Source organism: Eretmochelys imbricata, chromosome 21 (genome assembly GCF_965152235.1).
Source record: "Eretmochelys imbricata isolate rEreImb1 chromosome 21, rEreImb1.hap1, whole genome shotgun sequence".
Taxonomy (NCBI): domain Eukaryota; kingdom Metazoa; phylum Chordata; order Testudines; family Cheloniidae; genus Eretmochelys; species Eretmochelys imbricata.
Genome location: NC_135592.1, coordinates 11,376,044 through 11,401,870, shown reverse-complemented (window position 1 = coordinate 11,401,870; position 25,827 = coordinate 11,376,044). Strand labels below are relative to the sequence as shown.

Genomic DNA, 25,827 nt, shown 5'->3' with positions numbered 1-25,827 from the left:
GCTGGGGGGGAGGCGGCAGGCAGATGGGTCTCCCCCCCCGGGGACAGGGCTGGGGGGGGGGCGGCAGGCAGATGGGTCTCCCCCCCCGGGGACAGGGCTGGGGGGGGGGCGGCAGGCAGATGGGTCTCCCCCCCCGGGGACAGGGCTGGGGGGGGGGCGGCAGGCAGATGGGTCTCCCCCCCCGGGGACAGGGCTGGGGGGGGGCGGCAGGCAGATGGGTCTCCCCCCCCCGGGGACAGGGCTGGGGGGGAGGCGGCAGGCAGAGGGGTCTCCCCCCGGGGACAGGGCTGCGGGGGGCGGCAGGCAGAGGGGTCTCCCCCCGGGGACAGGGCGGGGGGGGGTGGCAGGCAGAGGGGTCTCCCCCCGGGGACAGGGCTGGGGGGGGTGGCAGGCAGAGGGGTCTCCCCCCGGGGACAGGGCTGCGGGGGGGGTGTCGGCAGAGGGGGCCCCTCCCCCCAGTGGGGCTCAGGACAGAGGGTTCCCGGGGGAGGTCCCTTCCCCCCCCCTCACCTGCTGCCAACGCGGAGGCTCCAACCCGCCCCCCGTCAAGCTCCAGCTCAGCCCAGAACTTTTCCCCCTAGCCCCACCCCCCCGTCAATACGTCACACGCATCCGCCCTGACGCCACCAGGTACCCAGCCCCATCCAGCCAATCAGCAGCGCCTGGGCTATATTAGCATATCGCCACAGCAACGGCCCAAGCCCGTTCCGCCCCCCTCTCCCCTTGCAGGAGGAGGCCCGGCGCCCCCTGGCGGGCGCTCAGGACCAGGCAAAGCCGGAAATGTCAGCGGGGAAACTATGCCAGGAGGATCATGGGACTTGTAGGCTGTGAGCAAAGCATGCTGGGTAGGGAATGAGCTGGGGGCAATGAGTCTGTTAGAGCAGCAGGTCTCAATCTCAGCCAGGGGGGTACGTGTCCCCCTGGGGTACGCAGGGATCTTCCAGGGGGACATCGGCTCATCTAGATACTTGCCTAGTTTTACAACAGGCTACAGAAAAAGCCCTAGCAAAGTCAGCACGCACTAACCGTTTCACACAGACCGTGACTTGTTTATCCGGCGCTCTAGACCATACGCCGAAATCTGAGTACACCATTTGCATTCCGGTCGGTTTATTTTATAATTATATGGTAAACACGAGAAAGTCAGCCATTTTGCAGTACGAGCAAGCTGCGACCCTTCCGTCCTTTTAGGTCTGGTTTTGTAAGCAAGTAGATTTTAAGCGAGGTGGAACTTGGGCCTCCACAAGCCAAATCAGAGGCCTGCAAGGGGTACAGGGGTCTGCAAAGGTTGCACTGTCCCTCTACCCCTGGTCGGAGTTCCTCTGTCATCCGCTGGGCTATTTCTGGGTCAGCCCGAAGTCAAACCGCCCACCCCACAGGGAAACTGAGGCACTGGCCAGAGCTGGTGACAGAGGATGCGCCTAGAGGAGTAATACCCTATAGAAGATACGTGGGGGGGGAATCCATGGGGTGTTACCTTGTAGGGAACCAGGCAGGGATGCCTTTCATGTGTGAATGACCCATGGTGGAGTGTGAATCATCTGTGGTGGATGCTTCCATGAGAGCATGCCTATATGGGATGCTTCTTAAGGGGGTAGGAAGAACATCGGTGGGACATATATCTGGGGCGAGGCTGCAGAATGCGGGATGTTATGTATAGGGGACAGCAGGAAAGTTGTAGGCGTTTGAGATGAAAGGCATATATACATGCTTTGGAGGGACTGCTCCTGTAGGGGTAGGAGCAGAGGGTAATTAGTATGAGGCTCTCATCAGAAAAACACAGGGACATCAAAAGAGCAGGAACTAACTAGGATGTCACCTTTTATGCAATAGGATAAACATTCGTGCTCCAGTGTTTGCACTGGGCCAGCATGCCTACCGTGCATCAAAATGCCAGCACTAGGGCTGGATGATTAATTTTATATATATATATACACATACATATGTATATATACACATATACACATTTATTTCCACTAGCTTTCCAAATGGACTAAACTGCTCCTATTTCTACTTTTTCTGTGCATTTTTCTCTTGAAATTTTTGTTTGTTTTTAAAATGTAGAATTTTTCAAAATAACTTTTTTCTAATTCAGTTGTTTTGGGGTGCAGGAGAGACCCAGCATGGCCCAATTCTGCAAGACAAACCACAGCCTGGAACACCGTATTCATGAGAAGCCCCAATGGCGTCCCATAGTGCTTGCAGGATCAGGACACAAATGACTTATTTCTCCTACAGTCATGCATAGAGGTCTCCATTATTCCAGGCACTGTACATACACAAAGTAAGAGGCAGTCCCTGTACCTAAGAGGTTGCAGTCTGAAGAGACAAGACAGAGAATAGGTGGGAAAGGAAACGAAGGCACAGACAGAGAAAGTGATTTGTCCAAGGTCATGCAACAGGTCAGTGGCAGAGGACTAAGCCACTGTCTGTCTGTATTCATCTGTTGTCTCTTGTCTTAGATAGTGACAGGGGCAGGGATCATCTCTTCATTCTGTGATTGTAGAGCCCCTAGTGCAGTGGGGTCCTGGTCCATTTATAATTTATTAATTTATAATAATTAATTAGCAACAAAGGGGGAAAAATCAATTCCCCGAAATCGTAAACAATCCCCCCTAACTGATCAATTAAAAGTAAAAATGATCAAACATTTGAGAACCACAATGGTTTGTGTGAAATGTCGCACTTGGGCAACAAGACCATTTTTTGACAAAAATGTTTTTCATTTGAAAAAAAATGCGATCAGCTTGTGTCCTCAGAGCACAATACAGCAGAGTATGGCATCCAGACATCACTCGGCTTGTCACACTCTCAGGCCCCTGGAGCCGAACCTCGTGTCACATCAGACATCTTCTTGGCTTGCTATCAGCAGATGGAAGGATGGACTGGGGGGTTAGGGCAGTAGCATGGAGCCTGTAACAGGTTCAATTCCCCCCTCTGCCACAAACTTCCTGGGTGACCTTGGGTAACTCACTTAGCATCTCTGTGCCTCAGTTTTCCATCTGTAAAAAGGGGGATAATAGTCCAGCTCTGCCTTACAGGGGTGTTGTGAAGATAAAAGCATTATGCTTTCAGATCTACCAATGAAACAGCACTATTAAAAAGCCAGGTGCTATACATTATAACAACAGTCCATCCAAACATCTTTATGTTGCAGCAAATTGTCCTCTCCTTACTATGGGACATCTCAATATAATTATTGTTATGAGCCCCATCGAGATCGATAGGTGTGAACTCACCCTTCAATTAACGTAACTGTAAGCATAAGCCCCCATCTAAAAGACAAAAGGGGTGCGTGAGCCTGACCAGGAGCTTTCTGCTGAGTATTGTTTTGAGTAGGGAGCATGTGTGGGAAGAGAGAACACACAGAACCCTCGACTGGCAGCATGGGCAGCAGATGGAACCGCTGAGCCGCTCAGCCCGCTGCCAGTCTGGGGTTCCATCCGCCAGCCCCTGCCAGCCGGGGTCCCGGCCGCTGGCCCCACTCAGCCCACTGCTGGCCTGGGGTTCCGGCCGCCGGCCCCTGCCAGCCGGAGTCCCGGCTGCCGGCCCTGCTCAGCCCTCTACCAGTCTGGGGTTCCGTCTGCCGGCCCCTGCCAGCCGGGGTCCCGGCTACCGGCCCTGCTCAGCCCTCTACCAGTCTGGGGTTCCGTCTGCCGGCCCCGCCAGCCGGGGTCCCGGCTGCCGGCCCCGCTCAGCCCTCTGCCAGTCTGGGGTTCCGGCTGCCGGCCCCTGCCAGCCGGGGTCCCGGCTGCCGGCCCCGCTCAGCCCTCTGCCAGTCTGGGGTTCCGGCTGCCGGCCCCTGCCAGACGAGGCCCCGGCTGCCGGCCCCGCTCAGCCCTCTGCCAGTCTGGGGTTCTGGCTGCCGGCCCCTGCCAGCCGGGGTCCCGGCCGCTGGCCCCACTCAACCTGCTGCTGGCCCAGGGTCCCGGCCGCCGGCCCCACTCAGCCCTCTGCCAGTCTGGGGTTCTGGCTGCCGGTCCCTGCCAGATGAGGCCCCGGCTGCTGGCCCCGCGTTCCGTCCATCCAGGCTGGCAGGGGGGCCGGCGGCCGGGACCCTGGCTGGCAGCAGAGTGCTACTAAATATCAGCAGGATGCGGACCCCTGTGCTAGTCCATAGGATTTCAACCTGGGGGTCACGAACGTGGCAGGGGTAGCGACCACCTTGTCCTTCCCCTGTTGGTAACAAGAAGTGGGGCCGGGGCAGATCTTAGCGAAGGGCTCAGGCTGGGAAAGGTTGAGAACTTGCTGAGCTTTTAAGTAGAGGGCAGCGCTGCCCCTGGATATCTGGCAAACCTGAGTCTGCAGAGGTGGCTCAGGTGAGGGATCTAGCCCCTTGTGTGCTAACCTGTGAATTTTTTGCTTGAACCAGCCGCACATGGCTAGTGTGGTGACTAGAGAGAGTGTGCGCACCCTGGGTTCTCTGAGGGAAGTGTATCCCCCTGCTTCTGCAGGGAGCGCTCGCTGAGCGGGCAGAGGGGTTTGTGGGACTGTGAGCAATGCAGGATCAGGGCCTGAGCACACGGTGACAGCGTGGCTGTGTCACGTGGCTGTGTCAAGCTCCAAACGCTGTCTTGTTCTTATACTAGATGCGGAAATGCAGGGCGCTGTGATGCACAAGCCTGGACCTGCCCAACAGCATTGCAGGCAGTTCAGCAACAGACGGTCCCTACATCACCACAAAGTGAGCTGGAACCATCCACTTTGATTGTCTCTCAGCTGCTGGCCCAGCCACCTGGACCTACAGTCTCTACACAAGGGGGGACCCACAAGACCGGTGAGGGCTAGAGCTTTGAGCAGGGGGTGGGACTAGATGACCTCCTGAGGTCCCTTCCAATCCTGATATTCTATGACTCCTCAGAGTCAAGGACTGCTGTGTAGAGGGGAGTCAGCCCTCGGACACGTAAGGAGGACGTGCAGGGGACGGGGGGACTTGGTCCAGCCTGAAACGCTGACAAACCGCAGCCTCGGACAAGGCGAGCTCAGACGAGGGCACGGGGCAGCTCTGGACTTTTGTTGTTTGTTCCAAGATCTGTAACTCTGTGCTCACAGCCTTGGTGGAGCTCCAGAGGAGGCTGCGGGAAGGACTGCGTGGGCTGAGGTGCTGGTTTTGGAGTTTAGGGCGCCTGGGAGCGTGCCCTGAAGACCCAGGGCTAGAATCAGTGAGGAGCCGCTACCCAGACCCACCTGACTTGGCAGCCTGTGGGACCCAGCCCCTGGGTCCACTCACAACAGACTGGCGACTGGCCAGTGGGGTTACCGGGCCAGTTGGTCACACCCGCAACCAGCCCTGGTGTAAGAATGAGGGTAAAAATATGACCAAATGATACAGGCTGCTGCTGATCTTAGGCCATGAAATTATTAATGGCGACAAATTATTCACTGAGCAGTGGCAGCATTCTGGGCACTGGAAGGTTTAGTGCTGATGGACTCTGGTGCTGGGAGCCCTGTAAATACCCATAGATTAGGCAGAACAAAGAGGATAAACAGACCTTGTCTCAAGAAATTTACAGGCTCAAGCATCAGGACTAACCCAGATAAGTGTTACAAAGGCTCCTGGACTGCTTAGTCCGAAGGGTAGCCCTGGCTTCTGAACTGGCCCTACTATGTACTGCTTCTTATCTATCTTTATTGGATCCCGCAGCCGGACTCCTGCTTTGTGAGTTTGCTTTTGGGCTGTGCTGATTGCACTGTTAATACTGCTCCTTTGTGCCTGGCCAGCAGCTTGCACTGGAGGATCTCAAAACACTTTTCAACCAGTGTTTATATAAGCCCTGTGAGACAAGTATTTTCCCCCTTTGACAGAGGGAGAAAGGAAAATGACTTGTCGAAGGTCATGCGGTGATCAGTGGCAGAACCAGGAATTGAAGCCGGGGGTCCCGACGTCCCATCTCCTGCTCTAATCCCTGGACCACATTCCCACCAGAAGAAGAAATAGAACCTGGGAGTCCTAGCTACCAGGTCCCTGCTCTGACCAGTCAGATAACATACATGCACCATACCCCTCTCTACTGGCACTTGGAAGATACTTAATAGTGAGACAGTTACCTGCCCAAGACAACGAACGATGGAGCCTTAGCATGCAATGCGGATGCCTCTTCTGTCTGCACCTCGGTGTGGTCTCGGATCACTGCATTCATTTCCCTGCTTCTGCAGTCCCAGCTTCTCTGCCTCCACGCCAGAGCCTCTGCATTGCTCCTGCCTCCACCTCCGTCACCCCACGCCTCCCCCTCTCTCCTTACACTCCTCCTCGCCTGAGCACGCCCCTGTGACTCCTAGGCCCATTCCTGACTGTGGGCTGGATCCCAGGAGCTACTCAGCTGTGTGCTCGCCCCTCCCACCAATTTCAATTCAACAGGAGCTGCCGGGCCACCACGGAGGTTCTGGGATGGATTCCCAGCTACCATGCTCAGCTTCCAGAGCTCTTCTCACCCCCATTTCCATTCCCTGAATGGCCACAAGCTGCCCCAGCCTTGTGCTGGACTAATTCCGACCTCCTTCAGGCTTTGATTTCTGCTCTTGGACTGACCTAGGTTACCAGCTGTACAGAGCCACGTACCTCTGTGGCTTCCTGGTCACACTAACGATTGCTGATCAGAGATGTGAGGTTGCAGATGGAAAAATGACAAACGTCGGGCCTGATCCTGCTGTCGGCTACCCCAGTGTAAATGAAGAGGAGTGACTCCTGCTTTACACTGGTGTAACCCGAGTTCAGGAACTGGCCCAAAAGGTTGGGGGGTTGGGGGGGGGAAACAGAAGAGGGTGCATTCCGGGCAGCAAGGCAGGTGGCATGATGCAAGACACAAAGGGCTCAGTTCTAACTCCATTGGTTTCAGCCTTTCTGATTTACACCAGTAAAACAGAGGCAGAATCAGGACCACAACCTCTGTTCTAAGGAGTTTCCACGCCAAGGCTCTGAGCCTGCAAACACTTATATACAAAAGCAACTCTCCCCCTTTGAACACAATGGGTGTTTCTCACAGGAGCCCTCATGGGCATAAAGTTACTCAGATGCCTAAAAGCTTCCAGGACCAGGGCCGACTTCAGCAGCTCTTGTATTTTCCCATAGCATGGCCCATGTTCCCATACAGCAACGGGCCTCTGAACACTGCCTCTCCCAGAGGGGACAGCAGGATGCTGCGCCTCATAACAGCGACAGTAACTGCTGACCTGGCAAAGTAACATTAGGACAATACTGTCAGAGATGCAATCCAAGCAGGTGGAAGCAAGGAGTGGGGCCAGCACCATGTCGCTGGCCACCAGCTCTCTGCAACCCACCGGAAAGTGGACTAGGGACCACAGCTTGGGACCCTCGGATCCAACTAAGACAGGATGAGACCCAGCAAAATAACTGATGGGGGGGGGCGGGGGAGAGCAGCTCAAAGGATGTATGGAAACAGCAGGGGATGTTTAAATGCAGGAGAAGACCTATGGTGTTTCACAATCTCTCACCTGATTTCTCACTTGTGATCCTTGCGTTCTACCCTATTCTTAGTTCAAGTCTCTGCAGCAACTAATCACGGCCCCCAAAATTGCTGACTCAGCCTGCAGTCAAAGCGCTTTCCGCTCTGTCTTGGCCCCACCAAAACGGGGAGGCAGCGCAACCAAGACACATCTGAAGTCAGTCAGCCACTGATCAAAGGAAAGTGCTGACAGAAGTGCTGTCTATTTACTCCATGCCTGTTCTCACTTGAAGTAATCAACCTGCCAAACTCTTGTACTGCATGGGCGAGGAATTGAGGGAAAAACGACACCATTTTATACAACAAAAACCAGGGGGCAGCCCCTCTGGGGAAATAAAAGGGGTTTGAAGCAGATATTCCACACCGGTTCTTAGGCTTGCTTTTGGAGGGTGTAAATCACGAGCTAGTCAGTTGCATCACGGCTGCTGCTCCCAGCCAATGGGAAGGTGAATCCCTATGTGTGCTGACAGCTACCTTTTCCTCCTGCAGTGGGGAGGACACCCAGGAATTTAGAGCATGGGTGTGGTGGGGTACAGCCCCTACTTACCCCTATGACAGAGGCCTGGAAAATGCAGATCAGTGCATAGATAGCGTGTAATGCGGCTGATGGAGAAGACTTGTAGCTCCAGTCCCTGAATTTCCAGTGGAGGTTGAAGCCTGCATTCTTCCCTGTCGTTTTCAGGCAGAGTGTGGCTTATCCGGGAAAGCCCCTTGTATAAAGATTTCCCAAGGGCCTGTCACTTTCCAGGGTTAAGAAACCCATCCTCCAACAGAGGAGATCCTCCCTGGGTGCAAAGATAAGTCCCCGCTTGAGAACCATTCACTCCCACTCCCTGCTAACTGAGACCATCACCTCATCGGCCAGGTCAGAACTCCTGGGCATTTCCCTTTGCAAGAGACCAGCCACCCCAAAGAGCAGCTGCCCCTTGTCTCCAGAAGGCATTCGAGCAAAATCCAGTCTCCTGTCAGCGAGCGGAGTCCATTGACCAGGCCTCAGTGCTCCTCTGTAACTGACGGGGATGTTTCTTTACCCACTAATCAGAGCATCCTTCTCTCTTCCACACCTTGTGTGTGAAAGACTGAAGGGATCCAGCATGCCCTGCTTGCCAGCTGAGGTACATCCACAGCCCCTTGGTGGTCGGTTCTCATCCTCCCTGGGGTTCTCAGGCGGGTAGTTGTGAGCCAGGGGGTGGGTCATGACCACCCTGTCCTTTCTAAACAGGAGCGGGTAGGCTCCGGGCTGCTGCATGGGAGAAGACTCCAGGTTTGCAAAAGGTGGACAGCCCCTTGACATCACACAAGCGTGGTTATTTTGGGTGGTCAGGAGAAATGTGAGGCAGACAGATCCTCTCCCATCTGTGGTGCTTTTGTGTCGAGTGTGGGTCTGTGGTGTTTTTACAGTGGGGCCACTCAGCAAAAATCAGCATGGCCGCTGTCACACACACAGTCTCTTTATCCGAGAACAGCTGTGTGGCCCCAAACCGGCGTAAGCAAACCTGCTGCAGCCAATGGCGTCGCTCACGCTCGGTTTAATGAAAACCTCATAGTAAAGGAACAGCGTTAAAAGACAGAGCTCCGTGGGGAACTGCCCAGAGCAGCTCAAGGTAGGAACAAGATTGGCAGAGCTCCTCTGCGCTCACTGGGCTGACTCCGACCTAGCCTTTTACAGCACGGTTTTCTATCCGCGCCAGCTTTCAAAACATTCTTTATTGGAGCGGAGGCCCTGTGCCCAATGCAATAAAGCACTCAAAGCCACAGGCTGGGAGAACTCTATTCAAACAGAGGTGCTTGGAAAAAGGAATGCTGATGTTGGCACTTTTGCAGCAAAGTGTGCCAGAAGACTTGGCTCATGTTCTTAATCTGCCAGGGAGTAAATGAGACGATGTAGACAACACCTGGGCCAAAGCTTTTAAAGAGAGTCAGCAGGTGCACCTGCTCCGGGGTTTGCAACACAGACACCCACTGAAGTCAAGGGGAGGCTTTTCCGTGCCTTCAGTGAGCATTGGCTCGCCCCCTAAGTAGACGGAGCCCCTGAAATGAGGATGGCTGGACAGTCCTGAAGACCGAGGGCCTATGAAGCTAGGTAGATATCGAAGCTATTTAGACGCCTCCATTACTGTAGTATCTGAGCATCTCAATCATTAATGTGTTTATCCGCGCAGCACTCCTGTGAGACAGGGCAGGGCAGTTAGCCCCATGGTACAGATGGGGCACTAAAGCGCAGAGAGGCTAAGGCTCAAATCCACAAAGGTATTTTGGCTCCTAACTGCTATTGTTTTCAGTCAGGAGCCTAAAAGGATCTGGGCATAAGAGACTTACCCACCGTGGTCACACAGTAGGGGCTCGAAGCCAGGTCTCTGGCTAACATCCTAACCACTGGGACATCTATCTTTAAATCAGGTACACCACGGGCAGTGGCAGGGCAGGCTTCCCTGAGCCTGGCCCACCACCATGCGCACCATCCAAACCCAGAGGGGAACGCCCCCCCCGCCCCAGGGCAGAGAGGGGAATTCAGCCACCATGACCCATTCAGTACACGTGGCCGCTACCCTGCTCCGGATGGACTGTTAGACTTGCGTGTCTCTCTGCACGCTCTAAGGGCTTCTCATCCAGAGAGGCCATAAACCCTCCTGATGCAGTGACTGGGGGTTCTCCTTGAGCTCAAAAAAGAGGGGTCGGTGTTTTCAAAGCACAGTGGTTGTGGAATAATTATACCCAGCTCTTATATAGCTTTAGCTCTCCAAGTGTTTTATCAAAGGAGGTCAATATCACGAGCCAGGGTAATGCCAAGTAGCTGATGTCTGGGAATGCCAGAGGTGATGAGGGCTGGTCACAGTTTCTTGACTGTTCTGAATCCAGTGAGGGGCCTCGTGGGAAGAAGGATCACACCAGGAGAAGCCAGGGCTGTGTGCCAGAGGCAGAAGGCGGACCAATACACTGCAGGTGCCCAGGAATTCCCAACAACAAGACTTCTTCCTTCAATGGGCAGAACGTGTCTATTTAATGGTCATTTGAAAGGGGGGTTATTTCTAAAAGCTGCCCTGAAGCAGATGTGTTTTGGGATGCCCAGCTTAGCTACCCTGGCTGTGAACCATGTCTCAGAATGAAACCCAGAGGGACAGAACTCACTGTGGGACTGAAGGGTCAAACCCAAATCTTCCCCGCAGCAGTCAGAGGATGAAATCAGCCACTCTCTCGTCACTGCAGGCAGAACTGCCAGAGCAGGAGTCCCTGGGCTGACCCACATAGTCTGGGAATGGCAAGCAGGAATCTACGGAGGCGGCGGGGGGGGCGCTGCCAAACATCTAGCGCCTTGCTGCGGCTTGTTCCTCTGCTCCCTGGGCATGTGCCAACCTACTCCCAGGCAGGCACTCTCTTATCACTCCCCCACTTTATTCAGCCCGAGACGCTGCAGAGCAGAGTGGAACGTGGAATTCTGTTCAGCCCTAAAGACAATTAAGTGTTCTCCCCAGGGAATCATGCCCCAGCATCTTCCTTTGATCATCTTTACACCTTTGCCAGCATGTCCTAGCATTAGCTCCCTCTGCCCAGCTCCCAAAGAAAACCAGACAACTCCGGATGCCGTCTGCATAAACGGACAGACAGCAGCTTCTGAATTACACACCAGTAATCAAGAGGTCTTGGCCAACACTGTTATGGGCTTGGATGTTCTCTCTGGCCTAGACACCTGTTGTGTTTGCATGCGTCTGCAGGTGAAGACCTGGGACCATTCTCCTGCTGAATCAATTCCATGCAGCAGCGACCCACACTAGAGTGCGTCTTTCACAGGCAGTGCCAGCCAGAAGAACATCCTGAAATGTACCTACTTCATCTCACATCAGGGCCAAGAGCAAAGTTTCCACTGGTGACTTCACCTCTGAACCCTTCATGGCATCCCCACTCAACTCTTGCCCTCACTATAGGGTCCACGGAAAAGGAAAAGATGACCAACTCGTGCCATTTTTCAGGTCTTGATGATGGATAAAGAAACCTGAGAAGGATTTATTTTTAAATGGATCGTTCCCTGCGTTAGAAGTTCAGACCTTGCCTGCTCGGGAAGACTCAACAGAGAAAGGAGAACTAGTGAAAGCAGGACATCACACGGGTCAGGAGGAGAGTGAAAGAGGAGCAGTTCAGAGGGGAAGGAGATTTACAGTCGCATTGTTTTAAAAAGCTTTATTTCTGGTTCCTTTTGGTTAGCATCTATTTGACTCCAGTGACTAATGAAGACCTTAGAGAAAGCACATCTTTGTTAAAGAGTCCCTCCCTACCCCCTCTATAAAGGCATGAAGGCACACAATACCCATGGGTCCTCCTGGGAAAATAGGGAAGATTTGACAAGGCCGATATTTAAGGTAAAAAAATCCCAAACATCTTCTTGGCTGTCTTTATAAAATAAGCAAAATAAGGCACAGCTCAATTTTTGAAGTCTCTTTTGGACGTCACCTTTACATGAGCCATGCACTTTACATCTCGGGGTGCTAGATGGCTGTGGTTGCAATAGCAATTAGCTGGGAAATCCTAATCCGGGGCGGGGTGGCCAGAGCAGGGTCCATGGGCCAAACAGTCTGCAGGATTCTACAAGGCAATCCACAGCCACCCTCGGCTTTACTATGGAAGGCAGCAGGCTGCTCAGGTCAAAACGGAGCACAGCATGCTGGGAGTTGTAATCGCCAAGGGCTGCACCTGTGCAACACAGATGGTAGAAGCCGCAGTATCTCCGCAAGTCAGGTGTGGCTCTGGGGCTCCTCGCATTTTGCAACCAATCTTTAGTTGCATAAAGTGGAAGCACCGCTGCCCTAGATGCATTATATACGTCTCCTATAGAATCTGTACTTCCCTCTGGCATGTGTCTACATACAGCTCATCTCCCTACAGAGATCACCGCATTGACTACTGTTGCTAGTCTGAACACCCCGAGGTGCCCACAGTTCTGCGCTGGGCTCTGCCATGCTCCTGAGGCTAGTCAGAGGGTTCCGTGGCCGTGGTGTCCATGTCAGGAGATAGCGACAGCCTCCTGGTCTCTCCATTGTTCACGTTCTTCTTGCTGTCTTCCCTCTCAAGATCACAGTTCTTATCTTCTAATCTCTGCCTGAGCTTGAGGGACGACTCCCTCCTGGTGAGGAGCACGGGTGGGATGCTGGGGAATCCTCCACACGTTGTCGTACGCTTCTCTGGGAACAGATGCAAACAGATGATTATTTCCCACGGCACGTGCAGTTTCAGACAGAAGCAGCACAGCCATAGGCCTCTCAGTGTCACTGCAGCCGTGTAATGTAACGGCCATTCATCCCAAAGCACTTCACTGACTTGAGTGTATATTCTCACTTCACCTGCTCCTGAAATGCAGCTACTTCTGGGGTGCAGCCTCGCAGCTGTTAAACAGCACAGAGCAACACTAGGCAAAGACAGGAAGTGAAAGAAGAGGCAGAACGCAATTGCTCTCCCTGGCATTTGGCTAGGAGACTTGGTTTAGCACCCCCTACCCCAGTGAAAAGGGACACAACGGAATATTGAATAACCACAAGTAGTTAGGATCTTGTATTTACATTCTGTGCGGAAGAGAGTGTCTCCAACTGCTCAGTGCTCCCAAGCGCGACACGTGTTCCTTGGAGGACTCCCATCCAAGTAACGACCAGGCCCAACCCTGTTTAGCTTGTGAGATATGAAAGGATCCCAAGGCAGAATGGCTGCAAAATAATGAGCTGTCACATTAAGGTATATCTCTGCCCTGAAGTCCTAGCCCCGCCTCTCACCTCCTGGCCCAATGGGGTGCATCAGTCGATTCATCTGGACGTTCCAGTGCTTGACATTGGTGCTGGCCTGTCGGAGCTTCCTCTGGGCCGCCTGAAATGAACAGGAACAGGCAGGTAACACGCACGCAGCTGACAAATCCACCTAGTGCAGACCCACGTGCCCTGAACCAGCTACAGAAAGTTCCCAGCTCCTTTGCACAGAAACTGGGCCTCACCCTTACATTGCCTTGAAGAATGGAGTTTGACCTCAACTATCCTGGGCTCTGCTTTGGCAGGGCTTTGAACCAACACCAGCCTGGCAACCAGAGCCAGCTTTGGGGACCCCAAGCCCCATGGGCCAGAGGGGTACTCTGATTTGTGTGACCGTCCTGAATTTTGCATGGGGTCTGCTACGGCCAGAGCAGTGCTCAGCTACCAACACCTTCCTAATCAGGCTGCTCTTTGCCACCCCAGCTCTGCTTTTTCACTGCTCTAATCCCCTCCATCCCCACGCCTGGATGCCTTTGCTACCCATAAACAGTCCATTGTCACCCCTCAAGGCGGGGCTCTGGCCTCGATTGATGACCACAAAGTGCCCCACGTACACAGATGCTGCCGGACAGATAATAAATGACTCAATATGCAACATGGTAGCGAGGGAACCCCCCTCTTGGTGGTTTGGCGACCCACCCTTAGGGGTGCCATTCCAGCAGATTTCCCACAATAGAGTTTGCCAGCCAAGCCTAGTGGGCGTGAAACTTACAACCACCATTCATCACTCAAACCACCACTTCCTCCCCTCCCGCCAATATTCTTTGGGAAACTGTTCTTAACCTATGGAAGAGAACATTCAGTTGGTGGCAGCTGTAACACGCTGCTAAGACACCTTGTGATCTCTCACTCTTCTGGCTGGTCTGCCACTCAGAGGATGCTACCACTGCTGCAAACAAAGCTACCGTAAAGCTAAAGTAAACTCTGCTCCCTCGTATACAGAGGAGAACACACCACTCCTGCGGAAGAGTCTGAAACTCTGCCCATCAGAGCAGCCACCAGTCACTCACCAACAGCCCCTTTACCAAGAAACATGAACACCTAGATGATATGGCGATGAGTATATTTATAGATGCTTAGACAGGGGAGTTCTCTTCTGTTGAAATCCATTGGCCCGATTTCCTTGATTTACCAGCGTTTACATGGGTGTAATGCCGTCTACTTCAATACAGCTACTCCACATTTACAGCAGGGTATGTGAGAACAGGATCGCACCCCGTTTCTCTAATATTAAGGAGAATCACATGCTAAAAGTAAATTATGCGATCTTCCCTGAGAGGAAACCCCGATTTCCAATGTACAAAAGCCAACCTATTTCTTTCCAGGTGGTGGGCTTGGTAAATCTCTCTCGGGGGGTTAACGGCAGTCTGGGAAGTAGGACTGGTACGATGCTCACCATGACATCCTGGTCTACCCTCTGCCTGTTCTCTCTCACTTCTTCCAGCTGCTTTTGGGCCTCTTCCAAATATTTGCTCTTGTTTTCCATCTCCTGCTTAAGGACCTGCTTCTCCCGCTGGGTCTGGATGATGTATTCCTCCTGCTCCTCCTTCAGCTTCATCAGCTCCTTCAGCTTCTCCTCCTCCTCAGCCAGCAACCTGCCGAGAAAGAGCGAGAGGTGGCTGTACCCCACCCTCCAAGCGACCAACACACCCGACCTTGCCGCGGCGGGGCTCAGAGCTATTCCAGACCCAGCAAGAACGCTGGGGGATTGGCTCCACGCCTGATCTCCTCCAGCGGGAACTGCTGTAGGGAATGGCGTAGAGGTGCTGGCTGGGAAGGGGTACCAGCTGGGAAGGCTGGGCACTGTAAGGAACGGTGTTGGAGCACCGGCTCTGAAAGAAGTTCTCAGTTTCCCCCGTCTCCGTCTCTTCCAGCGAGGGGCGCGGTGGGGAATAGTGGAGGAGTGCTGGAGTATCGCCACACCCCTGAGTGGGTCGGCAGCAGTGGGAATTAAACCTGTGACCTCTGGATCTAAAAGCACGAGCCTCACTGTCGGACCTAAAAGACCCAGCTCTGTTAGCCAAGGCTGTAGCAGGTGCATCAACCTCTATATGTGGCCCAGCAAGGACAAGCACCCCAGTGAATGGCTGTGCAGGAGCTCCCAGCTGAGCTGCAGCCAGGTCTCAGAGCATTGCCCACTGAGGAGTCAGTAGGAAGGAAGGTATTTCCTGGTTATACCTGGCCTGGGCGTATCTCACAGACTCCTCGTCCTGCCGTGCCTTCACCTCCTGGTGCAGGGCCTCCTGGAGCCGCGTCTGCATGTCCTCCAGCTCCACGATCCGCTTCCGCTGCCGCTCGGCCTCCGCCTCCTTCAGCACCATCTCAGCCTGCATGGAGGCGCGAGCCTGGAGCCGCGGGGAGGAGACGGTGATCGGCATGGGCAGCACGCAGCCAAGCGCAGGGGTCCCCAGCCCCCACCCGAACCCGGCCTCTCCTCTCTGTACTGCCAGGAAGATGGAGCTGGACGTACCCCCCGCCGCGGACGCCCCTGTGCAGCCGGCTTGTGGTTCTACAGGGCGCTGGGAGCCGCATTCACCGGCCCTGTCCCTAGCTCCCCAGGGCGGTGGTGCCTTTAGACCTGAACCCTCTGCAGCAGCTCACCAGCAAATCCAGGGGTGGGCAACAGGGACCTCAGCCTGCTCCCCAAAGATGTGACACTGGCCACCCAGCAGGCCTTCCTGCTGAATTGGGAATGAACTGGGCTGCAGAGACTGTCCCCGTTGCCATTTGGATGTCCCAGCTCCGCCAAGTAGCGCCCCGGACTGCACAGGACTGTGAAATCGAAGCCCCGCGCGTGCCCAGCCAGCTGGCCTTCGGGGCGCTTGAATTTCGATCAGCCGTCGTGAAGACGCACGGTGCAGCTGCAAACCGAGCCCCTTATGACGGGGAAAATGGAGGGGTGGCCCTTCAGCCTGGGTCTGAGAACTGCTTGGCAGTCTGAGGCTAGGAAAACACTAGCCAAGCTGGGGGCAGGTACTGTGCTAGGCTTGCAAAGCAGGGAGAGCCCCAGTGCAGCCCCAACGGGATGCAGTGCCTGGGACGGTCTGTGCCAAGAGCTGCTGTGCACGGGGGTCTGGAGTTTGCCAGTTAAAAGACCCAGGAGGCTACAGCAGTAGTGACCCAGATTTTACCAACTTCGGGGTCTCTGGTGAGTTACAAGGGAGACCAAGAGAGAAACTGTCCCCTGTGCTAATGGAAACCTCCCAGCGTGGACGGCACCTCTCCTCCCTCCCCGCCAACCTGCTCAGCCTCCTTCAGCTGGACCTCCAAGGTCCTCTGCATCTCCTCGTGCTGCAGCCGGCGCCGCTGCTCTTCCTCCTGCAGCAGCAGCTCCGCCTGCCGCTGGGCCTCCTTGAGCAGCTCCAGCTCCTGCAGCTTCCGCTCCTTCTCCTCCTGCAGCTGCTTGAGGCGCTGCATTTCCTCCTCCTTGGCAGCCTTCCGCCTCTCCCGCTGCTCCCTCTGCTCCCGGCGCTTCTGCTTCAGGTCCTTGTGCAGGGACTTCTTCCCCTCTGCTTGCAACCGGATCGCCGTCTGAATGGCTGGGAGGGAAGGAAGGAAGGAAAGGAAATTCAGCAGGGCCACACCAGGCTGGGCCATAGATCCAGCTGCTGCAGCGTGTCATAAGAACATAAGAATGGCCATACTGGGTCAGACCAAAGGTCCATCCAGCCCAGTATCCTGTTTACTGACAGTGGCCAGTGCCACGTGCCCCAGAGGGACTGAACGTAACAGGTAACGATCAAGTGAGCTCTCTCCTGCCATCCATCTCCACCCTCTGACAAACAGGCTAGGGACACCATTCCTTACCCATCCTGGCTAATAGCCATTAATGCACTTAACCTCTGTGAATTTATCCAGTTCTCTTTTAAACCCTGTTATAGTCCTAGCCTTCACAACCTCCTCAGGCAAGGAGTTCCACAGGTTGACTGTGCGCTGAGCGAAGAACTTCCTTTTAAACCTGATACCCATTAATTTCATTTGGTGGCCCCTAGTTCTTATATTATGGGAACAAGTAAATAACTTTCCCTTATTCACTTTCTCCACACCACTCATGATTTTATAACCTCTATCATATCCCCCCTTAGTCTCCTCTTTTCCAAGCTGAAAAGTCCAGTCCTCTTTAATCTCTCCTCATATGGGATCCGTTCCAAACCCCTCATCATTTTAGGTGCCCTTTTCTGAACCTTTTCTAAAGCCAGCGTGTCAGCAGCCACAAGGCCGGAGCATGGTCTACTACGAAAATGAGACTGGGAGCCTGGCAGATAGGACTCCTGGGTTCTACGTCCTGCATTTTGACCCCTCTAGATGCACGTGTATGTCAAATACATCCACATCATCCAAAGGATGAGCTCTGGACCCAGTCCTGCAGGGTGCTGAGACCTACTTGACTTCAATGGGAGCTGTGGTCACTTAACAGGATCAGGCCTTTGACCAACCCGTGCCTCAGTTTCTCAATCTGTGCAACAATCCTCATTTGTGTCCCAAGGGTGCTAATTACTTCGCGGTTGTAAAGTACTAAGCATGGCAGCATCTGTATGGCTCTTCGAGGGAGTGGCTGTTTGACATGGATTCTGAGTCGGTCTGATTAAAGTGACCTGGTTTGCAGCAACATGATGTTGGAAGGTCCAGCAGCTAACTCCAAACAACTTGAAACATTTTGGAAATAGTGTTTGGGTGTGAATGCTGTGAAATGGGCACCTGTGCCAGCTGATCAGACACTAGCGGAATCTTGGGAGAGGTTTACAAGAAAAGCTGGTTAATAATAAAACCTAGCTCTTTCCATCAGTAGATCTCCCAGCTCTTTACACTAACCCCATTTTACAGATGGGGAAACTGAGGCCCAGCGAGGGGAAGTGACTTGCCCAAGGTCACCCAGCAGCCTAAGTGACCAAGCCAGGAGCCCAGGTCTCCTGAGTCCCTGTTCAATGCTCTAGCCACTAGGCTGCAGTGCCTCACTTAGTTTGCTTTAAGTGGCTAGTTAATTAGAATCTCTCTCAGTTTCATCCCAAAGCGCTTCACCAATGAGATACACACAGCACCTAGCACAAAATGTGGCCACCTCTAGGGTGGAGTGAGGCTGCTGAGTGGCACATAGCTCACAAGCAGGGGAAAGGGGAACTCCGAAGGACATCAAGGGAATGTCCTACCACCCACCCACATGTAAGAGAGACAGAGAATGCCAAGAATCAGACTCGGCATTCCCCCTTCTCCCAGCAGAGGGTACAAGCAGCCAGCTCCACTGAAGTTAATGGGAGTTGTTACTATCCTGTGGAAAGAAACGTGGTCTCAGTTTTATGAGCCTGGGGCAGCCCTGCCAGGGGTGCTGAGCGTGCAGAGGTGCACAGAGAGCTCAAGGGCAGAGGCTGCCTCCTTTGCCACCCCACGGTTTCATCTTTTCCTTCCACTGAAGCGACTCAGGAGCAAGAGGAAGACAGGATGGAGAGGGAGGGCGGGCCGAGAGCCCGGCGGGGGCGCTGTGACACAAACCTAGCGTCCACTCCTGCCGCTGCTTGGTGTCCGAGGCACTCATCTCATACGTGCGAGAAGAGGTTTTCACGCAGAACATGCACCTTTTGCCTTCCCGGTCGGGCAGGACCTAAGGGGAGAGGGGAAGGAGTTACCGCTCCCGTTCCTGGAATAGTGCAAATCCCCCCTGCGCCCACGGAGCAAATTCCCCCTCCCCCCATCCTACAGTCTGGGACAGCCCCCCACAGCACAACTCCCAGCCTGCCAGGCCCCCTCCTTTGGCCCAGGCAGCTCCCCACCGTGCCCTTCCCCTAGGGCCTTTCCTTCTGGACGTAAAGGGGCAGGAATTACAAGGAAGAGAAACGTTTCTTTCCTCTCCCGCCTATGATCAGCCTCCCCCAGTCCCTGTACAAATCGGGGCCCTGTATTAACCGCTCCTTTGCTGGACAGAAGCCTTTGGAGCAGCGTGCTGACAAAGGGCAGCCTGGCACCCAGCTGATATTGCTAGGCCAGGTACCAGCAATGGACGAGCATCCCCATCCCCACCGACACATGCATGCGGCAGGTGGGATGTCAGGCAGCACACAGCTGCTTCATATGCCGGGTCTGTCAGATCAGATGACCCTCGAGCATAGCCCTGTGTACCACTGATGTCACTGCACGCCCCCGGGGGACCCTGCAGCAGCCGGCAATGCTGGAGAGGAGAAGCCAGCAGTAAAACTGATTGAAACCTGGTGTGGATTTAGTGCTGGTGAAAGGTGCTGGACTGACAGCCCGGGAGAACCAAGTCCTCCATCTATCCCAAATACAGGGCTTGACAGGACAAACTTCCCCCACCCAGGCCCCTGCCCAATAGGCATCTGATCCGATCGAGAGAGCTCAGTCTCCAGGGCCCATTCAGTCCTTGGCCCTTCCTCAGAGACTGCCAATTAGTGCCAATTGTAGCAGGGACTTTTCTGTCAGGGAGGCCGGCTGGCTGGGAGCTGGGCTGACGACGAGCAAGCTCATGTCACATAGGGTAAGTCCACGCCGCAAAAGGTGCGTTCTTAGCACATGTTGGCAAATGCAGGTTAAAATAGCAGCAAAGACACAGCAACAAGGCCTTGAACTCGGGTTAGCAGCTCAAGGCTGCCCTATAGGCTGGAGCTCACGCTGCTGACCCAAGTTAAAACCCAAGTGCTGCATCTGCCCTGCTATTTTAACCCGAGCTAAGAACACACTGGTTTTTTGCAGCATGCTGAGTGGAGACGTACACAGCAGCCACCCTTGTGCCCTAGCCTGTGAAAATCCGGTTGGTTCTGGTTCTTGAACACCGTCCATCACCACGGCATCTGGGGAGCCTTTCTAGCCTCGAGCTGCCCCGCGGCTCTTGTGTTAACGGAAGTGAAATCAGTCTGACCGTATGTCCCCGGCTCTCTTTCCACAGGCACTGCCTGGGGTCTATCACCCACTGGACCAGTAACACCTGGGGTGCACGCACACGTGGGGGAGACAGGGGGGAACTGTTATTGCACCGATGGCCCAGCTCAGCCTCTCTCATCCGGACCCTGGCGCAGTTACCTCCACGCAGCAGTGTTTGTCCAAGGCAATGCTGCCTTTCTTCTCCTTCCGCTCCTCGCTCATGTAGTAGGAGAGGGCACTGGGCTTTAGTGTGAACCATCGCTCGGACCAGTTCCGCCTCAGCTGGCCCTTCTTCCAGAGGTAGCCCTGCACCCAGACAGAGTTGGGATCTCAAACCAGGGGCCGTGCCAGAGAGCCCCTGCGCTATGAGTCCAAGGTGGGGTTTGCACCTGGCTCCCACCGAGCCATCAGAACCATTTCGGTGCATCCGCAGCTACCGTGCTTCCTACCGGTGTGCGTATTGGTGCACGCTGGGAAATCTGCTGGCCCCTGTCCCGTATTGCCTCAGGAGGGGACGGGGTGCCCAGCAGACATGCATGGAGCAATGTGCCCCACAGTGTGATCCTGCACACAGCTTGCTGGGAGCAAGAAGGACCCGCCAAACCAGTTTGACTAGCACAGGTCCTATCCACAGTGTGCCGAACTGGTTACAGAAACAGGCGTCAGCCAACAGCCCAGCCACATTACCAACTGCACATCAGCCATGGCGGGCATGGCCACAAGCCACGGCTTGAGCCGCTAGCTGGCTACACACTCGGTTATAAGCATGGACAGGCACTTTCCGAAAGGAAAACCCAATGAACACCTGTGCTCCTGAGCAGCCAACCAGACACACAAGCGCTTTATCGCTCAGAGGGCTTTGGGATCAGGTTTAAGACACAGAGGACACTTTCCCTTCTCCAGCACCTTCTATTCAAGGCTCTCGCTGTGCTCCCACAAGACAGGCGAAAGCAGTCTCCAACCTGCAGGTGTGTAAACTGAGGCAGCTTGGCTTGGCCAGGGCTACATTGGGTGACTTGGCCAGGATTACACAACGGGAATGGGACCCAGCAGCCTTGACTCTGCTGTTCCTTGCTCTAAGCACTGCTAGGCAACGCTGTCACAACAAACAATCAGAGATGCTGGCTGCAAGCAAGGGTCTGTGTTCAGTTTAGCAAAATATTTTAGGTACAAAAACTGGCCTCGTAGCTAATAAGAAGGGCTGAGAGACTGCCTCGTGCCCAGACGCTCCTGGCAGACTCATCACCTGGCTGTCTCGGGGTGGCTGCTGTCTCGGGGAGCCCTTTGCACATGTAGTTCCCACGAGCTTCCCAGGAAGGATTGGGGCAGGAGGGAGGCTCAGCCCCCCTGTCCAGGGCTCTAAACTCGCCCCTCCCCATGAACTCAGCAGGTAGGGTTGTCTCGGAATAGCCCTATGACCTTGTCCATATGGAACTGGAGAGGGGTGAAAGATTGTTCCTGGGGTGAGAGGAAAGGGCGTGGCTTTGCCCCGAGATGGGCAGGTCCCCACAGCCCCTGGGCTCAGTGACAAGGTTACGTGGTGCAGCCCATTTCTGGTGGGGATCAGAACCCAGCCCGAGCTCCTCTCCCAGTAGCTCGTCTCCCAGGGTCCCTGCTAGCTCCTTGCCTGTTTGAGCATGTCCTCAATGACCTCCTGGTACACCTCTTCAACGGCCATGCTGACGGCCTCCCGCTCGATCCCCCGCAGGAGTTTCCCTGAGTTCACCAGGTCCAGGAATTGCCAGACCGTCATGCCGTTCTGGTGCTGGGGATCCTGCGAGAGGTAGTCATCCAGCTCGCAGCAGTTCAGCTCCACGTTCATGGAGGTGCAGACCTTCTTCAGCAGGTACTCCACCTGCAGGTGGGGTTGGGGGGCAAAGCAAGAGCCATTTCCACCTGGGGACCACCAGAGACATGGGGCCACCCCAGAACACCTGGAGACCCTGGAAGCAACCGTATTTCACCCCATGGACACTACTTTCACCCCCAAACTTCCAGAGAGCTGGGGGCACACCCAACTCCACCCCAGGGACCTGAGGGAATCCCCATGTTCACTGAAAAGAAGTAGGGAAATCCACATTTCCACCTGAGACTCCCCCCCAGTCATTAGTAGCCCACCCCAAAACAACCAAAAATCAGTGATCAGTTTTGAAAGTCTTGGCCTATGATTTTACTTAGTACAGTTACTACTGCACTCAGTTTTGTCGAGTAGGAAAGAATCAAGTTGCTATTTCTGCCCCTCACTCACATAGCGATTACCCAACACACACACACAACTGCTGACAATCACAGTGATACACTTAAAATATTTTAAATTCCATTTCATGAAGAACCATCATTAGGTTTCAGGGTAAACACACAATTGCAGATGACTGGGTGAAGCTCACACTGCTCAGATCTGGCTGTTTCAGGCTGCATGCAGACTCAGGAAGATAGAGTTGCATTGTCTACAGCCAGTTTGCTTTTGGGAAGTGTTTTTTGCAACCGTAAAAACTAGAAACTTCTTTTTTAAAAAAAAGTTTAGATTCTGCAGAATCCGTCACAGGGGCTGGATAACTACCTCAAATGTGCTAGAGCTAGGGCACGAGGCAGGTGTCTCATACCAGTGCTGTAATTTCAGTCTTAGCTGGGGATTTCTGGGCCCCTTTCTGGCTGCTGTTGAGATCACAGCAAATTACTGTAAGATGGGGGAGAGATGGTCTCCCAGAAAGTGGGTCAAAACGTCAGGAAATCACCTTGAAATTAAAAAAAAAATAAGAAAAAAAAAACATCAGAAAGTTTTGGTTTTTGTTTGGTTATTTTAACTGAGGGGTTCAGCCACCTCTCATCTCCCAAGAGCTGAGCCAGAGCCCAGATGTGAAGGGTCGAGTTTGACATCCATGCAACCCTGCTGCAGTCATTGTGGTTTAATTGTGGTGTAACCCAGGGCAAGGGATAGTGCCGACTCTGTCCCCTGGATTGGATGTCCCGCCCCCACCCCCACAACAGCCTAACTCAGAGGAGAAGGAAAAAGCCCCAATACGCTGCCCCCTTTATAAGAAGCAGGCGAATGCCCAGCCCCCCGGCAGCGCCACTCAAACAGAAAGATGATTCAGTGTGTCAAGGTCTGTGGAACAGGAAATGCCTCTCTTGGGGAACAGGAAGTGCGGTTGCTGTGTATGCATGCGCACAGCTCCGGTTTTTGCTGATCTAAAGGGGAGATGGAGCAAGAGCAGCCGCCGCGGGGTGGGAGCAGAGAGCGCCCAGCATGGGGGCATGACAGAGGCCATCCTCACCAGCCCGTCAGTCAGACGGGCAAGGCCAGGCCCAGACCATCCCCTTATTGCTGACCAGCTCTGGAACCAGGGGCAATGGGTTTATTTTCCCCGCCCGAGACTGTGGATTTGCAAACCACCTAATGGGGACTTTAGTTCTGCCTCGGGAGACCATAAAAACCCTCCCTTTCTTCCCGTGTGCCTAGTGGAATTTAGAGATTATGATTAGCCGCTTTGGCTGAGTGGCTGGGATTCCTCTCTTTTAATTAACCCTGCGGCATGCACTTGCATATCTGGGGTGGTCAGAGCCTTTCCCGCTGGCTAAAACACGGACTCCGCCGCTCCGCAGCCGCTCACGGGCACCACATCCCAGCATGCAGTGGTCCAACTACGTCATGCGGTGCAGGAGATTCTATTGACAAAACCACGCACATAAAGCTACTCATTAGGGAAGTAAAATGATCAGCAACATTCCCCCGATAGCACCCTGAGCTTATGGGGTTGTGTGGGTTTAGGTGGGCTGTGAGAGGCTTATTGTTCCACGTTCGTTTTGGAAAGGGGGGGCAGCCTTAGGGAGGGCCCTGCAGGGTGCGAGTGCATGTCCGCACCGGCAGCTGGCTCCCACTCAGCCAGCTCCTGAAGGTGCACAATGGCAATCCCAGGTGGGAGTCCCTGGCTCAGCTCCGTTTACATCCCCATGACAAACCTGGGGGCTCGAAGCTAACTAAAAGTGCAGCTTTTGGGCTTTCGTGTTTTCAACGGACAGCTTTTGCCGCTCACGCAGCTCCAGCACATGGTGCTGGCTGATCAGGCAGGTGCAACGTGAGCCCTGTACCCTCATCCTCTCTGCTACAGCTGCATCCGCACCATGAAAGCCAGCTGGAGTGGATAGCAAGCATCAGACATGGCTCTCCCCAGGCCTTTCCCTGCAAAGAGGGGTTGAAAATGCCTGCCCTCCATGATGGAGGCAGGGCCAGCTGAGTGGAACGCCCAGGGCAGCAAATCATACGAGCCAGCCGATAGAGCACTGTCTCCTCGCACCCTTTCCACGCCATCCGGCTATCCGTGCCGCAGGCGAGGACCTTCGCTACGGAGCAGTCCCCTGGGGAACGACGGCTGGCTCCCGCGAGCTTGTTCTGCAGCTTCACCGGCAGAACGGGCTGCTCTCTGCCTCAGCTACTTCCCTTCCTCTTGGACACACAATTCTGACCCACCTCTCTTCTGGCTCTGCAAGCCGTTATAGCCAGTTCTCACATGTAAGGGGGACGGTGGCCAGGTAACGAAACAGATCAGCCTAGAGAGCGTTTCTCATACCACTGCTTGCAACAGCTTCACCCCTCTTCCTTCCCTTCGGCTGTCACCTAGTCACCCCTCCTTTCTACAGCAGCTGTGTGGGCTTCGTTAAACCTGCACCAAAGTCCTCTGTTTATCCACGGGACAAGCAGAGCACAATCCTTCACCCCGGTCTGCCCAGTTGCAGAAGCCCTGGAGGGACCCTCCTCTAAGCCTAAGAAGGGAATTCAGTCTCCACGATCCATTCAGCCCTTGGCCTCACCGCTGGGACTGCCAACAAAGCTGGCACTTATTCTCAATTACAGTGTGGGGATGGGAGTTTGAGATGTGATCTCTGGCCCCACTGAGACTGGTCTGAGGTGAAATAAACTAATTCCACACAGGCCGGCTAAGAGCCGGCAAATTACTTGGTCAGCACTGATCTAGGCTGGAATTGAACTGGTGATGCTGCAGGGAAAACCTTGCGCTTTCCTCTACCAACCTGTAGCACTATTCCTGGCTGTAATGTTGCAAGGTAGACAAATGAACGACACGTCACTAGACCGTATTGGCTCACTGTGTTATTTGTCAGTCCAACAAAAGTCTCTTGCACTTGGCCACAGTTTTCCTCAGTGAGGGGGAAGCTGGGGAACTGACTGCGAGTGAAACGACAAGACAAGGAGCTCCTACCTCATCTGGGACCATGACAAGAGGGTATTTGTCTTCAGAGAGGAAGTTAAAGAGACACCAGAGCTTGAAGGCATCCTTATGGGACACGACACTGTTCCCATTCCGGTCGGGCTTGTAATTCTTCTTTGCCGTCAATGTCCAGCAGAGCTCATCAAAATCCTCCTTGACAAAAGCCCCTTCCTCCACCTGCAAACACATCCCGGGAGCCAGTGAAGGCGATGCCGTGACATTACAAAGCACTGGGAATAATGTAACAGCCTGCTATGGTGCCTGTCATCTCAGGAGTGCAAAGCACTCCACAGTCCCAAAGCTGCTTGTCACCCCCGGGAAGTAGGGGAGCATCGTTACCCCCATTTGACACCTGGAGAAAGTGAGGCATGGGGAGGGGAAGTGATGTGCCCAAGATCTCACAGCATGTCACCAGTAGAGCTGGGGCTAGAAGTCAGGAGTCCTAATTCCCAGGCCCCTGCTCTAGTCCTAGAGCACTCTAACATG

The 25,827-nt window shown here is 54.2% G+C and overlaps 2 protein-coding genes across 3 annotated transcripts in view; both read right to left on the bottom strand.

Annotated features, from left to right (window-relative positions):
- PPARD (peroxisome proliferator activated receptor delta) overlaps positions 1-561 on the bottom strand; it is a 38,513-nt gene extending 37,952 nt beyond the window's left edge. The window contains exon 1 of the mRNA XM_077839515.1: positions 511-561. The gene's annotated coding sequence lies outside the window, so the exon portion shown is untranslated. The remainder of the gene's footprint in view (positions 1-510) is intronic.
- Positions 562-11,622: 11,061 nt separating this feature from the next.
- The window catches only part of DEF6 (DEF6 guanine nucleotide exchange factor), a 33,870-nt gene continuing 19,665 nt past the window's right edge, over positions 11,623-25,827 (bottom strand). For both annotated transcript variants that reach the window (XM_077839415.1, XM_077839416.1), the window contains exons 3-11: positions 25,333-25,518; positions 21,744-21,971; positions 20,276-20,422; positions 18,737-18,845; positions 16,490-16,788; positions 15,428-15,594; positions 14,646-14,844; positions 13,220-13,310; positions 11,623-12,637 (exon numbers count right to left, since the gene is read on the bottom strand). In XM_077839415.1, the coding sequence (XP_077695541.1) occupies positions 12,426-12,637; positions 13,220-13,310; positions 14,646-14,844; positions 15,428-15,594; positions 16,490-16,788; positions 18,737-18,845; positions 20,276-20,422; positions 21,744-21,971; positions 25,333-25,518 (1,638 nt within the window). In that variant the 3' untranslated portion in view covers positions 11,623-12,425. The remainder of the gene's footprint in view (positions 12,638-13,219; positions 13,311-14,645; positions 14,845-15,427; positions 15,595-16,489; positions 16,789-18,736; positions 18,846-20,275; positions 20,423-21,743; positions 21,972-25,332; positions 25,519-25,827) is intronic.